Below are 17,604 nucleotides of genomic sequence, written 5' to 3' on the forward strand. Positions count from 1 at the left end.
TGGCAGAGCGAGTCAAATACTTGCGAATAAAACCAATATTGCGCAATTGATAACGGACTGATTTAGAAATGTTGGTGATTTGATCGGACATAGCCATGTGAGAGTCAAACATAACACCCAGATTGCGACATGACTTTGACAGAGGAATATCATTACCTACAATCGAAATACAATTAATATCCAACTTATTCAAGTGAGATTTAGAACCAAAAAGGATAAATTCACACTTGCTGTGGTTTAGAAACAATGAGTTAGACCTCATCCAAGCATCAATATCAATGATGCAATTTTCTAGACAGCGCAGTGCATGAGATGCTTGGATTTGATGTGGTGGAAAAGATACATGAAGATACCTTGAACAATTTTCCAAGGTACGGAGAAAAAAAAGAAGTTTTAATATTTTTACTTGACCTTTTGACCTTTGACCTTTGACCTCATGACCCAAACTTTCACCAGAGAATCTTAATTGGGTAATACATGTATACACTAAGTTTCAAGAAAATATCTTCAGGCATTCAATAGATATGGTAGAAATAGTGAAATTTTATGTATTTGACCCTGACCTTTTGACCTTTGACCTTTGACCTCATGACCCAAACTTTCACCAGAGAATCTTAATTGGGTAATACATGTATACACTAAGTTTGAAGAAAATATCTTCCGGCATTCAATAGATATGGTGGAAATAGTGAAATTTTATGTATTTGACCTTGACCTTTTGACCTTGAGCATGTGCACCCAAAAGTTGATAGGCACATCTTCACCCCCTAATACACATACATGCCAAGTTTCATTAGGATACCTCAACAGGTTTTGATAGTTACCTTGTCCACAAAATTCATTACGGACGGACGGACGGAAGGACGGACGGACGGAAGGACGGACGGACGGAAGGACGGACGGACGGACAACCCGAAAACATAATGCCTCCGGCACCACTTCGTGGCGGAGGCATAAAAAGAATACCTTTAAGCCTTATCATTTCCAATGATTCGAATCAATCAAACAAGTAATCTCCCAAGCACAAACAATAATACGTGCAATCTGAGAAGTGGAACCAAATCTCATAAACATCTAAACAAGACAAGAGCACAAACAAACAGACACTAAAGACTCATCGACAAACACAAACTTAAATAATGATAAACAGCTTTAAACTCAACAGCACAAACAACAAAAATATCAAGTGTCTTATCATATTTCTTGTGGAGTAAAAGGTATGTCTGTGGATACCTTATATCATGAATACAGACAGTAAACAACAAATGGCTAGCCAAATCAAAACCTATCAAATCGCAAATCATTGTAGAAAAAAAAAAAGAGGTAAAAACGAGGACAGCACCTTCATGAAATCTTGCCAAAGCACTTCACCCTTAACTAAGACTTTCAATTCCATAGTAATGATATATAATTTTTTTTTTAATAGTTATGTAACAAACTCTGAAAAGAATGTTCTATGATTGTTTCTTTGTAACATTAAAAGATCTGAACCTTCCTGTGAGATGATGAAGAAGAAGAAGAAATACCAGAAGGCCAAAAAGAATGACAGAAACAGATAACCACATTGCGTCCTTCATAAAGACTCAGTTACATGTACATAGTGCTGATCTATCCACAAAAAACACCACTGCCAGTTTCCATTTTGTCCTGATATGGGCGCGCATCAGGTAATAGTCATCTTCGTAGATTTTGTAAACACCAACCTAACTAAAACAAATTTCTGCAAGCTAGATTTTGTGTTTTCTCATCTAGTTTGTGCTTTCATCTGAAATGAACCATCAAGAATATCGATATTATACACCCTATATGGTAATTATTCATCCACTATATGGCAAATCACTGACAAGCACACTCCCATACAAGAACAATCCCATCCCTTTACAAAAATACAGTTAAACTTGTGTATAGGAAGCACTCAAGGGAAGCAGAAAAGGTGGTCTTTACAGACAGGTGTGATGAACATCACATACCATCCACACTGCCTATTAACGAAAAAGGTCATAAGACACCACTGATCGCTCTTTCTCTGAAGTGAATGAAAGTAAAAACACAGTAGTTTGTCTTTTAATAGTTTTCTTAACATCGTTTTACTAATTTGTTAAAGACTCTTGCAACAAGAAAAAAAAGTAACGAATTATTGTGCCAACAGAAAGTGGTTTTCTTGGAGTTTGTGGGAATCGTCACAGTGAAATACTATCCATGGGAGATGATTCAAATGGCTGCTGGCTTAGTAAGATAGGTGGTCATTAAAAGTCAGGGTTTATGGAAGTATGACATGGTTTGGAATTGCAGTGAAATGACTTCGGCATCAGCCTCCAACTGCTAATCTGCTGGATACAATGCAAGTCAAAGACAAACTGAAAACTAAGCATGCTCAGATTGCTTCAAACTGCATACCCTGATTAAAAACAGTAACATTTGCATAATCAGTTCGCAGCAGGCGGTGAATTGGGAAGTAGAGGAATGAGAATGTTGTTTTTGTCCTTAGTGGTCACACAAGGTAATTTATAGAGAAGTGAAGTCAGGGACAGCGGATGTCGGAAATCGTTGAGGTCAAATCATAAACAGACCACAAGGAAGAAGAGGATATCAGATGCCACCATTAAAGTCCCTGGATTGAGTTTGGCTATAAACAGCAAATAAGTCTTCAGATATAGATCTCAAAATTTTGAAATGTGGGGCTTGCTCAAGGGCAAAATGTTCCACAATACGTTGGCATAAAATGTTCATGATAAACCTTATTTTTTATGCGGCTATTTCTCTCTGAAGAAAAATCATATCATACATAACAATTCATTTTTATTTCTCATCCTTGCATGTGATTAAATCATGAGCAAGTTTATTTTTTGTTTCCTAATATTGAAGCACTATTCATTCACTATCAATATTAAAAGAAAAAATGCACAATTATTTCTATATCACCACCTTGATAGTGACAGAGTCAGGTAGTCAGTAATCTCTTTGGTCATCACACGACAACCAGGATCCCTCAACTGAAGTGCATATCCACTTGACTACTCATCATTTTTAAGTTCATTATGTGGATGAAACATTTCTTTTGCCTTTTTTCTTTTGTTTTTGACCATTACAAAGGGAAGAACTAGAAATTTGACTCTGTCAGTAATAAGTTTGGGATTCACGTCGTCAAAAACTTTTTCGTATTCCTTCATTGATCCTTCAACCTGATTTTTCTATCTCTCTCGGTCTATCTTTCCACAGTACAAGTAAGTCTTACCACCCGAGTGAATCTAAGGAATCACCGACCTCTGTCATATTAACGGTCAACGTAATTTTCTCTCACTACCAGTATGTCTCTCTGATTGAAGATAATCTACACTGATACTCTTTCCAAAGTACATGTAGGGATCCACCTTACCAATGACTTTACCGAGATGAAAGAGTGTAGCATTGAATTATATCAACCAGTCACATATCATTCTTACTTTTTGTTTTTTGTTCATTATCTTCGATATCAGGACTGGATCTTTGTTAAAAACCTTGGTATATATTTCATCTTCACCCCATGGAAAGGTAAGCCTACCTAAAAAACCACAAAGAAGAGCGCATTTGAGGAACAAACATGTATACACCCGACTACAACATTACTCATGTTACACTTTTTTCCATGAAGCAGTAGAAGAGAAACTAGGCTAGACGGAGCTGGAACCACAAATCCTGCAGTTGGAGTTGAAAGCAGGATACAGACAGAATGTTGCCGTAAACAAGTTATGATATCAATTTACGCAGCTCTACACAAGATTCAAGCTCGCGCCAAAACAAATTATTAACTTTCATAAACAAATGGAAGCGCACAACAAACACCATGACGGTAGTAGTTAATTGCCTCATTGAAGGAAGCTACCAGATAGAGATACACAGAAATGATTTCAATCAAATTAAATCAATAAATATTTTGATTAAGACAAAACAAACCTATTGCACTGAGAAACTGGTAACATTATCCAGATGGAAAACTTGTTGAAATACATTGTACTCCTACGGTAATTGCTTGACTCAACAACAACAAAAATTCTAATCAGTACTACATCTTCTATTCTGGGTTTAAAATCCCAATTTTCATTTCATCTCTTTCATACACAAATTTGAAGATGCCTCATGATATCATGTGGCATTCAGGCCTAGGAGTGAAAGAAATAACAATTCTTCAGCCAAAACATAGTTCTCAGATATGCTCAAAATTCATCTTTGGCACATTTTACTGTACTTGCAATATATCAGAAGGCTCTACTGAGAAACTTTTTCAGCTGATGCGATTTGCTGGGACTATGAGTTATTTTGGAGTATTTTAAGATCAGACGTGTGAAATAATGAAAGTCCGCTACCAGACTTTCATTCGTGAAGAGCCCTCCCCATACAACAGTGAGTATGTAGAACACTACTACATATTGACTGAATTGTACCTTAGTAGCAGCATTGAATTGCATGTGACTAATAAGCTGCATGGAATTCACTCTGGAGCGATGGATACTGCTATGGCCCGATAAATTGTGATCGATGTAATCGAGTAAGACATACAATGTAGTTTATAGATAATCAATCAATTAAATATCACGTAGCAACCATGATCAGGTATGCTCAGAGATTAAATTACATCTGGCATATCTTTTTGGGTAATATTTTGCTCTTTCATCTTCACCCAACTGATATTATCACAGTGTTATTCAAAAATTCTTATGCATTTGTCTCCATTTTAGAGCAAAAATTGACAGTTTCCAATCTGCAGTCATATGGAAACAATATTTCATCTTTAAAGAATACAATACTGGCTTCACCTTTGCAACTGAGTACAATGTATATTCAATATGAAATGTAATCATAATGACCTTCAAATCACACACAAAGAGTGTATGGTTACAGCTGACACAATTTCTTTTACTGCCCTCTTGCTGAAAGGACATGACCTCTTTCTGAACAAAACAAAACCTGCGCAACTAGATCCTGACTTGCAAGTACTGGTACAAGAGTACATGGTAAATATGATCAGTGTCAAAAAAAAAATGCTGCCCTCTACTGCCAAAGAAGTGTCCATACCTACAGTACATACAAGCACTGGGTAAAATATACCATGATGCACATGGAATTTGTTGTTGGCATTGCTTTCTTTTTTACTCATCAGTAATTGTAATTTTGATTACATCTGATAATCTCTCTTTCCACTGTTCAAAACATCACACACCTTCAGGTATTACACATTAGGCATATATCCATTCAAGGTATATTGAGAGGATATACACAATAACAGGTTCTCCTCTTTCATAGACAGGTTTACCACAGAAATGCTCTGAGCCAATTTCCTGTTGTGCAGCTGGACATTTTAGGATTACAATAGTTGTTGTACAGTGTTGTTTTGAAACAAGAGTCTGGTCATTTAAATCTACCCGCGAAACAAACCAGCCACACCGTGCATGTCAGACTTAATGACCCATATTCACAAAGGTGATTTAAATCAGAACCATGGTTTTAAATTTAATTCATGGATACGTGGCGTGAAGTGCTTATTTTATGACTATGCTTGAAGTAGACGTACCTTTCGAATGTGTGTATCAATGCATGGTTATTCTTGGATGTCTGTTGGCATACGTAATCTGTCATATGCATTTACGCACAAGAAATATACAGCGTGTCCGGGCCTTTTTGAGTCCCATAAAAAACGAAACCGAGTTTCATTGCAATTCTTTGTGATCATAATCACATATTTGCTTTATGAGTTGTACATGGATTGAAAGATACACTTCTCTTCTTTCATTCGATGCACAACACGTTGTTCATAATTCATGCATGACTGAGTTAGAACAAAAGACAGTGGTGCTACTAAAATTTCATTTGCACGAGCAAATGGCAACTTTGAATGAATTTTTCAGACTTTTCCAGCAATCTTTTGCAAAAGATAGAGTCATAGCTTTAATATCCATTCTTTCTCTTTTCACATGATATCCCATGCGTAAAAAATGATCAATGCCTGCAGGAGAAAACTTAATTTGAAAATATTCTTACATTTTACCCAGATAGATAGATAGTAAAAAAGGAGCAGTTAGCTTTCCCGACTCCTGCCCGACTTGGCAGATAAAAATGGCCTTCATGTTTCAATGAATTTCCACAAACATGAAGGGAGGGGGTAAAAGGGAATGTTACAGACGATTCGGTTGTGAATAGGGTCCTAAACTAGCACGTGATCATGAGCTTGCCTGACCATGCAGCTAACTGCAGAGCAAAGGGTGTTCATCAGCGGAATATTTGGGAAGGTAAGGTGGGAGTAACGGATCAAAAAAAACACCTTCCGAGCCCCCCCCCCCCCAAAAAAAAAGACAACTTTCTGCCCTGCAGTTGCACCTTTGAAATGTTAGAAGCGCAAGTTCAGTGATAAATAAAGTGGTGTACCCTCTCTTTCTGCTTCGCCACCCCCTTCAAAAAATTCAAAACCCTGTCAGTGATGAAGGACTAACCACGCGTGAGGGAAATGTAGGGGGGAATGAAAACAGTTAATAAGTTTGAGGTGTCATCAAAATGTGTATCAATGTTGTAATGTTGATTTCCCGTAGCCATTGGACTGCGTGCAGCCTGAGAATACTCGCGATATTAGTCTTCAATTATTATAAATAATTAAGTCTCATAGCTTATTCTAAATAAATGACAACAAAGGGCTGTCCGTCTCATATACAGCATTCTCTGTAAATACCCCCCCCCCCCGAACAACATTCACTGTAGCACTGCGGTTGTTTTGTGTTAATTCAATAGTGCAGATGAGCCCATTGTCAAATGCTAAGACGAGAGAGCTGAATGCTTGTTTTTTTCGCTTATTCGTAGAATTGGTAGAAATGAAGCATGCTTTCATACAGATTTTTCTCAAGCATGCGTTATTCATATTTGACGCGTAAGGTCTCATATGAAAGAAGAAAATATGAATATTTGGGTCATGAACTTTGTTTTTCGAAGACGTAACGTTGTAAGTCTGAAAAATTCACTAAAAGTCACCATTTGCACGTGCAAATGAAAATTTGATAGCACCACTTTTCATTGTTCTCACTCAGTCATGCATGAACAATGAACATTAAGTTGTACATCAAATGAAAGAAGAAGAGTTTATCTTTCCATTGATGTATATCTAATAGAGAAAATGTATGATTTCGATAGTAAAAAGTTGCATGGAAACCTGGTTTCGTTTTTTCTGGGACACGCTGTACATAAACCATGGACTAAATCTAAACCACCTACATGAATATATGGGCCTATATCAGTGGTAGAAAGGAAGAGTGGTAGTTAAAGAAAGGGATACCAAGCTGTACTCACCAGGCCCTTGACAGCCTCCTCTAGATTGCAACACGCTATTAGAATGGTTCTCCAAGGTTTCTGTGTCGGACACAAACTGTCTTGACCACCTCAATGACCTCCTGGATGACACAGAGCTGGTTTGACCACTGGGTAGTCCAAAGCCTTTCCTCTTCATTCCCTCATAGACCATGTTAGAGTCTGAGTCACTGGAATAATCCTGATAAGCGGAAATTAATAAGGCATGTTGAAATGCTGTTCAGATATTCAAATATGTACCAGTAGTTATATTCAAATTATTCAAAATTACTGTAATGAGCCTGAACAGGTGGAATAATGACACTTGGTCCATACTGAGTCAAGTTTTGAATATCTGAGTACTTGCCATATCTTGACTCACTGAAATCAGTCTGACCTAGAAGAGATATGTCAAATTAGCATTGCTACAGGCATCGCAAAAATTAGGGAATTTTATGGATCACTAAATCCTTACAAGGTGGAACATAAGTCACTTGTTCACATTGGTTAGACATTCAAATATTTTAATTTATTTACATTTACTGAAATAATCATGTTGATTTAAGAATAGAAATAATACTAACATGAACTTGATGTATAAAAACCTAAGTAAAGCATTCCTACTGAAAACGTAAAAAGCACAGCAGCAGACCAGTGAAAGTTCACGCAAACACAGGCAAACTAATGAAAGTATTACAGCTTTCCATGTCAAGCATTTACCTAACATGGTCTAGTACTATGGGAGATCTCAGAGTAAGGCAAAAAAAAAAAAATTGTTGTATTGGCGTAACCCGCCCGACCCTAAAAATTCCGCCGACCCTATGTTTTTTTATTATTTTTTTTGCTATCGATATCAAGTATCTTCTTGACTGCGATCGCGATCACAAAAAACCCAGAAGTGGAAACGGCTCTGGGGATATTGGATGTACGAGGGAGAGATCTCGCTAGCACCTCGCATAGCCTCGCTTGATCAGTACGTCATCTGTTTCCAACACGGACGCGTACTCTATCAAGATTTATACAGTGTATACTTAGCATTCAGACTGCAATGTATTGTGCACAGTTTTGCCATAGGTTTCTTGTGTGGAGAACTTACACGAATCTGTACATGTGGGACTGTAATAGAGATTGCCGTGTGCGATGAAAAGATCGTACATATGGGTCAACTTGCATCTATCTTATCTAAGTCAAAATAGTAAAATATGAAGTGAAAACATTCAGGATAGGGATTTCAACATCTTTAAATTCTGTGAAGGGGTATAATTCGAGTAATATCGGCCTCATAAATGATTTGTAGAATAGATGAACACAGCACATACGGTGCAGCAGTTGTAACTGTTTACTGAGCACGAGTTATACACGTAAAATGCAGGTAGCAAAAAAAAAACAAAAAACAAAAAACAAAAAAAATCTGCCCGACCGAACCTATTTGAAAATCTCATGTTACGCCAATACAACCTCCTTTTTTTTTTGGCCTAAGACAGAAAACTTCATTTGACGGGTAGACAAAAAAAAAACTTCCACAAAATGTCACCTTTTCTTAACTCGTTGAGGACGAGTCCCCAGTATACTCGGGCAAATGTCTATGGGAAATGCGTGTTGTAGCAAAATCAGCCTGTCCTCAACGGGTTAAATTTGTTTACAAAATTCAACTCCCTCTGGTTTATAAATAGTGAAAAAAAAAGGTAAATACTCCTGATACATCTTGAGAAGAGAAATGAAGTAAACGATATGCCTATCAGAGATACAACAAACATTACTTAAATGACAAGGTCACACAAACCAATACAAACATTCCATTACTTGAATGACATTCTCTTATTCTCTGAATATCTTCTCTGCACACTAAAAGTGGAATGGAATCTATTGAATTCTCCATTCATTGCACAAAATGTAGACACCATTCCCATATAGAATGTAGACAGGTTGCTCTTTTTAAAAGTACAAGGCTGAATGATGCCTTCCGCACCCCCTGCCGCTCTCTCCAACCCCATCCTCTTACCTGTGATTGCCTAAGAGTACTTGTAGGGTAAAGTCCATGCAGGGCGGGGTGCAAGGCAGACACGTCCCACCCCTCTTCCTCCAGATCACTCATCTCTGAGGGGTCTGCTGGGACTGAAAGACAAAGTCACAGACAAACAGAATTAAACATCACAAGACTGTACATCACGTCACAACATCTATCACTGAAAAATGACAAAATCAAACAACATCAGCATCCATCATAATGTATCTAGCAATAGTAATACTGCCCAGTCCAGTACTTCAATAGGTATGTCACTGGCTTGGAGACTAGCTGGCAGACTAGGTGGCGAACTTGTGCGACTCAAGTCTCACCAGTAGTGGAGATGTCTCTGTGACATCTCCTGCCATGTTTGCACATCCGACTCAAGTCGACGGCATGCCAAGTTCACATATTTTGCTCAAACGTGCAAACCCGCCCAAACCAATCGATAGATCACCAAATGCCACATTACAATGAAAGCATCACTCGCAATCCCATTCCTCTTATATGTATCTTGCATTGTGTGGGGACTGAGTATCAAGTGGTGTTTCCCATTGGCTTTTCATGGAAATTCTAAAAGTTTCTGTCACTGTTTTGTGTGGAAAAAGTCATGCATGGACAATAATGTACTGTAGTTACTGGTCATTTGAATGAAAAATAATCATAGAGTTGTCATAAAATTTACATCAAATCAACACTTGGAAATTTCTTTACAACTTTGCATATTGCATGTCCAGCAAAACAAAAATCTGTAAAAAATTACATTGAGATGAAAAAAAAAAATGTTTTCAAAAAGCATGCCTGCATTGAAGTCTCAAAATAATGTGGCACACTGGGGGTTTACACCATGGTGCATAAAGAGTTAAAGACTTTTTCCAGTCTCTAGCTGGTCGCAGAGACGTCTCCACAATGTCTCGGGGATGTCTCCTTGGTTGAAGACATGTTGCAAAGACTAATTTTGCCTGCAACATCTTCATCAACCAATGCTTGCGACTCTGTGGAGATCTGAGAAGACGTTTTGGAGAAGTCCTAACAAATGTGGCGACATCCCCGCAATTTCTGGGGGAATAAGTTGTCACCTTGTTCAGAGACTTCTCAGACATTTTTTTAAAATTTGTCTTTTTAGTCACACGGGTTGAGGCAACTGATCATCTGCAGTAGTCGCAGCAATGTCTCCTCCAGTGAGAGAGGTCTTTCACACAGTACAGCCAATCAGTTAACATAGGATTATAGGATTCAATTCTGACAATCATATGAACTATGATGTTTGCACATCCTCCCTCCAGGCCAAGGCGAATACAAAGAATATTTTCATTGACATGAAAACTATAAGTATTCTTTCCGAACACTGCTAGTAAGAGCAATGAGTTTGCTATGCAGGGGCTTATAAACGACAAGTCTTTAACGTTAAAATCCGAAGGTCATCACATGTGCTAGGTAACTGATTACAAAGTGTAGATGTGGTCTGCTCCACAAGATGTATGAGTTTTTCTTTTTAATGTGGTCAATATGGCAACACTTGGTCCTACATTCACACACACACACACACACACACAATGTCTTGCATGTTTTACAGGTGCATCTCGGATAGATGGAGGAACATACAGACCGGTAAACTGACCAACTGCCCACTTACTTTCATGTACCCCTTTAAACATAGCCTGCCTAGCATATACTAACTTCATTTTCACCAATTCATAGCAGCATTCACTATCTATTGTTGTTGTTTTATGGAAAAAATAAATATGGGGCCCTATTGGAACACAGTTTTCCCCCGGCAATATTGAGAGCTAATCGAGTGATATAATAAACAGCTCAAACATTGTTATTTAAACTTATGCTCAAAAAATGTCTCCTTGAAGGAGCTCATAATAAATATCTCTGTAGGGGAGCTCACAGGAAAAGGAAAGGAAGTCTATCTACTCAAGTCCACGGATTAATACTTCCGCGGATTCATGGATCTACTTACAGTATTTTCTCGAAGACATTGAAGAGTATGATTCCAAGAAGGCCCCTGAATTGCGTCTTCTTGAGGTTCCTGGAGAGCAGGATTCCAGGAAGGTCCCTGAATCACTGTCAGAGTCCCTCCTTCTCATGGATCTAAAAAAAATTCAACAAATTAATAAAATCCCACATGTAAACAAGTAGGAGCCTTCAAACCTAAAAACCTAAGGATACTTCCACATTCAGATCAGAAGAAAGTTTACTAGAAACAAAATATTTTTTCAATGTTTCATTCCTGCTGAAAATTCAAATACAATGAAGACAACAAAATAAAAGAGAATATCTTATCACTTCATCAATGCCACACCAAATACACTGACAATTTGAATGAAACACCTTACAATGTTTCCCATCAACCTCACAGTAATCTTTTTGAAATTACAGTACAGTATTTTCTGTTCAGGGGGAAAAAAAATCCAGTGATGTCAGTTAATTGGACAGGAGACCATGAAATAGCTCATGCAATCTAAGAAACTGCATTCATTAACACACTTTTTTATTTCAGTTCTTGTAAATTCAGTCACTAACCCTTGGAAGTGTACCAACTGCTACATGGTCTGACAGTAACAAGACGTAAATCTTACATCTATTCACTGACAAGAAGAAATCCAATCAATAAATTAAGAAACATTTCACAATCTTTAATTAACCACATAGTGACTTGATACTTGATACTGTAATCCCTCTCGCAGCTCCGAGAAGCTATACTGGGATGAACTACACATGTGTGCCATTGGGAGGTGCCACGGTGATGATCTCTATTAACAATAAAAGTGTGCACTGTGCGAGTAAAATCTGAACGCATCCTTCTTTAAAGAATGAGGTATCCAGGGGAAGGCTGCAAGGTTGTAATACAGGGGAGAGCAGCTTCTCTGAATGTTGTCAGGTGACCTATTTGGTTTGAAGGTTTGGAGACTTAGACATATTGTAAAATCAAATACATTCATGGTATGAAACTATCATGAAAAACTCCTTGCAAAATGTGCACAAGTTTCAGGCAAGTGAAAATTTCCGGTTTTACACTAATGAAGAGTTAGCAACTCACCTTTCAAAATCTTCGGCCGCCTCCTCCTCTGTGTTCTGAATGGCCGTCTCTAAGAGAAACTTGACCACCTCAAGGCGTCCATAGAGACAGGCTGCCATGAGGGGCGTGTCCCCAGCTTTGTTACGGAGGTTGTGGTCAAACTTGGGCTGCATTCAAAGAGCACAGAGTGATAAGAAAAGCACTTCTTCACAACGTTTGACACTGACAGCATAATTATATACAATCAATGTCACTGCGGTAAGATCCTCCGCATAATGAATACTCCACATTAAATGTGACATACATATCTCAGCATACTCACACAACTTATTCATCAAACATACTGTAACAAAACATTTGCCACCAAACAGACACAAATGTCTAGTTCAGGTCAGTGGGGATGGGGTGCAGTGGCTACGTGGTGACATACACACATGGGTCAGGTCCCTATACCTTCACACTGCACAGGACCAAAAACAGCTGTGATCGGGGCTCCAAGGTAAAAAGGAAACAAGGTTGGATGTGCTGTGACCGAACGTAGATTGTTGCCACGTGTGTACATTGGTTGCTATACTGGCAGTTCATATAGAAGCCTATTAAAGGGGAGTATCAAATGGAATGCCTTTATGGATATTTTCCCATGATTGCACTATGACCTTTGCTTGTTAATGATGGTTAATGTGGAAAATGGGAATGAATATTATCTAGAAAAATCCTGACAAAAACACAGAGCTGCTATATAAGATTTATTTCGTGAGCTCCATGGGAAGAAAAAAATCTGTCATATAACTGACATTATCATGATTATATTTTTCTTCCCCTTTTTGAAACTATTTTTGAGCTGCCAACATCAAGATTATACCACCTTTTCATCAGTAACATTATCCATAACATTTATCCTTGGTTTAAGTTGCCCATAAACATCACAAGTCTTTTTCCACATTGTCGATTTCCACTCTGGTTTGCTTGGGATGAGACCAGAAGTCTTATCCCGAATTCACGAAGGTAGTTTAAATCAAAATCATAGTTTAGATTTGGTTCATGGACTTAACTAGGTGTGAAATAGGCGTAACATTCACATGAGCACATCAGCGTGTAATAATTATCGGCTGTTTGTCGACACAAGTGATCTTTTAGGCAAACTGCACAGACAAGATTAGCATAGTATGGGGACTAAATTCAAACTACCTCCGTTAATTTGGGCCTTTGTGTTAATCTCTCTACATCATTATCATCTCCTGGCTGTGTTCTCTATCTCACCTGCCACATCTTCTTGAGGGCCTTCAGCCTCTTCTTGTCCTTGATACCAAGCATGATCAACTCGGTGCGACTCTTCCGGTGTCTCTCGATCAAGGCTTGCACCCCTTCAAACTCCCTGCAGGTGTAGAGGTACCCGCTGTCATCCACGATGGCTGCACTGGCTCCGTGGTCTAGCAGCATTTTCACTATGCTGCTGTAACCTGCAGGCGATGAGATAGGGACTCCTCAGTATGATTCAGACTTTTGACATCTACTCGTGTTCTGTCATGTTCCATGCCATCAGAAATGACTCCTTCACTCATGATGTAAAGTATTCTGCTATGAGATTCAAAGGTCTGTATTCATGAAGATTGTTTAAATTTAGTCCATGGTTTATGCAGATTTCATCTGCATAAATGCGTGTGGAAGATCGCGTACGCAAATAGACATCCAATGATAACTATGCATTGATACTTACGTGGGTAAGGTACACTGTTTTCACATGCATTTTAGTCCATGGACTAAATTCAGACCATGGTTTGACTAAAACCACCATTTGACTCAAACCATCTTCAAGAATAAGGGCCAATGTCTCCTGCTAGGTTTGATTTAAATAATAATGAAGCTATTTTTGATGACTATTCTCATGACTTGGACTGCCAAATCACTGCCAAGAAAAAGTAACATTGAAGAGACAAATATGTCGAGTACACATTTGAAGGGAAAATCTACTGTTTTGATACTGTAGGACAGTGCAGATGAATCATATGAATTTCATACAATGCAAGGACTGGTGTCTGATTTTTTTTTATGAATAAATGATAACAGGTTATGTTTCTATCCCAAATTAACATTGATGAAATAACAATTTACTAAATTCGAAAAAATTAAAGTGAGGTTTATCATTCTTTGCTGTACGGATTTTTACATTAGAGTGATTAAATCGATGATACCGCTCTATGCTGCAGTGAGCCTAAACAAAAGCACAAATTTAGGACTAAGTTTCTCTGCATATAATCCAAAATCCAAAATCCATCACGGTGTGTGTGTAAAAGAGAGTTAGATAGATAGATTGGAGATAAACATAAGAGATAGGTAAGATCGGCAAGGTTTCAGTGTACAAACCTTTGGATGCAGCCAGCTGCAGTGCACTCCTCCCCACCCTGTTGACAGCGTTGATGTCAATGATGTTGTAGTATTCATTGGGGTTACAAAAGGGGAGGAGGAACTTTACAATCTCCTTAAGACCCCTGGAGCAGGCCACATGGAGCACGGTGGATCCTGTGGTGGCATGCACCTTCCACACATCTCCCCCATACTACACAGGGGATGGACAAATATATACCAGAGGTCAAAGGTCAGATATAGTCCATGTCTGAATGTACCTATGAACACATTTACACATCACTAAAGGAGACATCCAAATTGTGTTTGATACTGATATTTCCAAGGAATACATGAATATCTGTACATTTCATTAGAATATCGCAATACTAAATTCTGTGTAACCATGCCAGCTAGACTATTTCATACCCTAGAAACCAAAAATCATGATGGATATGTACAGCTATATAGCTTCGTCTGGAAATAATACCTGATCACATGAGAACATTTTACAGTTTTCCCAGTAAAAAGAACATGCATAGTCAATTTCCATGTACCCATGACTCCGTCATACATCGATCATGAGGTACAACCATAAAGTGCATCCAACGCTTCGATCTTCTCGGCTTCACACTGGTGTTTAAGATCTGACAGTTTCTTACCTGCTGTAAAAGTTTGATGACCTCAAAGTGACCATTGCCCACAGCAATGTACATTGGCCAGTCACTGTTGCCCGTGGACGGGTTCACATCGTCCCCCATCTCTAGTATGCAGTATATCTTGGAGGCGTTGCCGTTCATCGCGCACTCAAACAGCGTCGGGTTGACGATCTCTCTCTGCCGACGCTCACAAGCATCCTGGACCAGGTCCCTGATGGCCGGGTTGTTCTTACTCTGTTCGTAGGCTTCATATAGACCCTATGGCATTCAATACCAACAGAGTTATTTAAGTTTCACTAAATGACATGTGATCACAGTAACAAACTCACTGTATGTTTTACCTATGGCCCACATTACATACTAGCTTCTCAACTACGTATATCATAGGTGATATTACGAACTTTACATGGAGAAATTGTAATATACTAAATATATGTAAATTCCACAGTGACAAAGCTGTCATAAAGTCAAATGAGAGTAATAAACACAAAAGGAAAGAGAAATGAATTGCTATTAAAAATATAATATTCAAACTTTAACATCTATTCATGTGTATTAAAGCATAATGCATAAAGTCTTAGATGTAAAATCCAAGTATTTAATGGATAGTGGCATGTTTTCAACAGAGTGCAGATGCTATACTGTACCTGCTACTTTTATTTCTTTAAGAGAAAAAGAAAACTCACTCTTTTTCAGGGAATGGAGTTGAAGGTCAAGGCCAAAGAAGGTCTATATAGGTTGTTGTTGTAGTTTATTTTAATTCTACGGCGCATGTCATTCAGTTGTGAATATTTACACCTAATACATAAAAATACACTCGTATCTTGTTTTCATTTAAAGGCTGAAGATGAATTCCACTCATGAATAATAACAAGGGAGAAAAAATCCAAAAAAACTACGCTGCATTATTGACGCAATTACGGAGATTCTGAACAGACTATCATTACCCTTACGTCTGAGAGTTTGTAAAATTAGCCTCTGATCAAGACTTACGGTGAGGCCTAGTTGTGTTTCAAGGATGGCCCTGACACAGTCCACATGACCATGAAGGCAGGCATAGTGTAGGGGCAGTCTACCATAGATGTCTGGTATATGAGGCAAAGCACCGTGGTGTAGGAGAGTTTGAATCACACTGACACTGCCATCTATGGCTGCCATACACAGAGCTGTACGACCCGTCTGAAAAGTACAAAAGTATTGAGAAGTACAATGACACTTACATATGAAGAGTTTTATTGCAAAATGAGCTAAGCGCCTTTTTTAAACATTTCAAAGTCCATCCATCATCAGATAGAGCAAAATGAAACCTTTCCAGTAACAACCACTTGTGACATAACAAGGAATATTCTAGAAGTTATGACTAAAAATATCCTGTATTTCAATATGATTTTCTTTGTTTTTTTTAGCAACTTTTATCACAAATATCTCAACAAGAATGGAGTTAGCTTGTTTTGCAATAAAACTCTTCATACATGTACATGTAATGTCTAGAACCAAGAAATCTCTGAAAGAAATCTACGTGAATTATAGAATCCGAAAAATGTGTTGACAACCTCATTAAGACTAAACATATCACAGCAAATCTTTCATGTATTTTCCAGCAGATAACTCAATACACAAGTTTCTTCAAGAACATATCATTTCATGTCCATAGTAAGTCTTGACAGCAGCGCTACAAATAAGGTAGTAAAGTTGAAGGAGAGGATCATTGGTGAATGGCATTGACATGGCACAGGCTCAATACCATTTTAAACTGTAGCTCTGAGTGGATAAAAAAGCAGAGAAGAAAAACAAACTTACTGTCAAATGCTGAGCATTGACGGGACTCTTGTCATTCTTCAGCAAAATTCTCAGATTGTCACACCTACAGTGAAAACATTCAAGAGTTAAATAAATGAATCAGAAATGGATACGTATTTCGTAATGGTACACATTTGTTGCATCTAAACAAAGATAAGTGAGGGTCTACTCCTCACCTGAGCAGCAAACTTCACCTTCATGGCACAAGACCTGAGGCAAACTATCACAAAAATCTTAAGATTTGGGGATTGCTGCAGGCCACTTGGTCATCACCATCCTAATCTGGGGTATTTTAGCCCCCCCCCCCCCCCCCCCCCCCCCCAACATCATCACCATCTGTAAATCGTTGCTGGGGCGACAAGACCTCGTATCTACAAAATGTCAAGTGTTCAGGATTGCCAAAAAACATGGTGTCCAAAGCACTATAGCAAATGGGATAGCCTACCCTTTGACATACCATGGTG

At 38.3% G+C, this 17,604-nt stretch overlaps 1 protein-coding gene across 1 annotated transcript in view; it reads right to left on the reverse strand.

Moving 5' to 3' along the window:
• LOC139717990 (uncharacterized) overlaps positions 1-17,604 on the reverse strand; it is a 51,529-nt gene that overhangs the window by 12,063 nt on the left and 21,862 nt on the right. The window contains exons 9-17 of the mRNA XM_071629479.1: positions 17,141-17,204; positions 16,334-16,519; positions 15,344-15,598; positions 14,703-14,895; positions 13,599-13,798; positions 12,360-12,505; positions 11,280-11,410; positions 9,308-9,420; positions 7,309-7,507 (exon numbers count right to left, since the gene is read on the reverse strand). Of these exons, the coding sequence (XP_071485580.1) occupies positions 7,309-7,507; positions 9,308-9,420; positions 11,280-11,410; positions 12,360-12,505; positions 13,599-13,798; positions 14,703-14,895; positions 15,344-15,598; positions 16,334-16,519; positions 17,141-17,204 (1,487 nt within the window). The remainder of the gene's footprint in view (positions 1-7,308; positions 7,508-9,307; positions 9,421-11,279; positions 11,411-12,359; positions 12,506-13,598; positions 13,799-14,702; positions 14,896-15,343; positions 15,599-16,333; positions 16,520-17,140; positions 17,205-17,604) is intronic.

The sequence above is a fragment of the Diadema antillarum genome, unplaced genomic scaffold (assembly GCF_040938485.1).
Source record: "Diadema antillarum isolate AM-2024a unplaced genomic scaffold, OU_Dant_1.0 scf00000086, whole genome shotgun sequence".
Lineage (NCBI taxonomy): Eukaryota > Metazoa > Echinodermata > Echinoidea > Diadematoida > Diadematidae > Diadema > Diadema antillarum.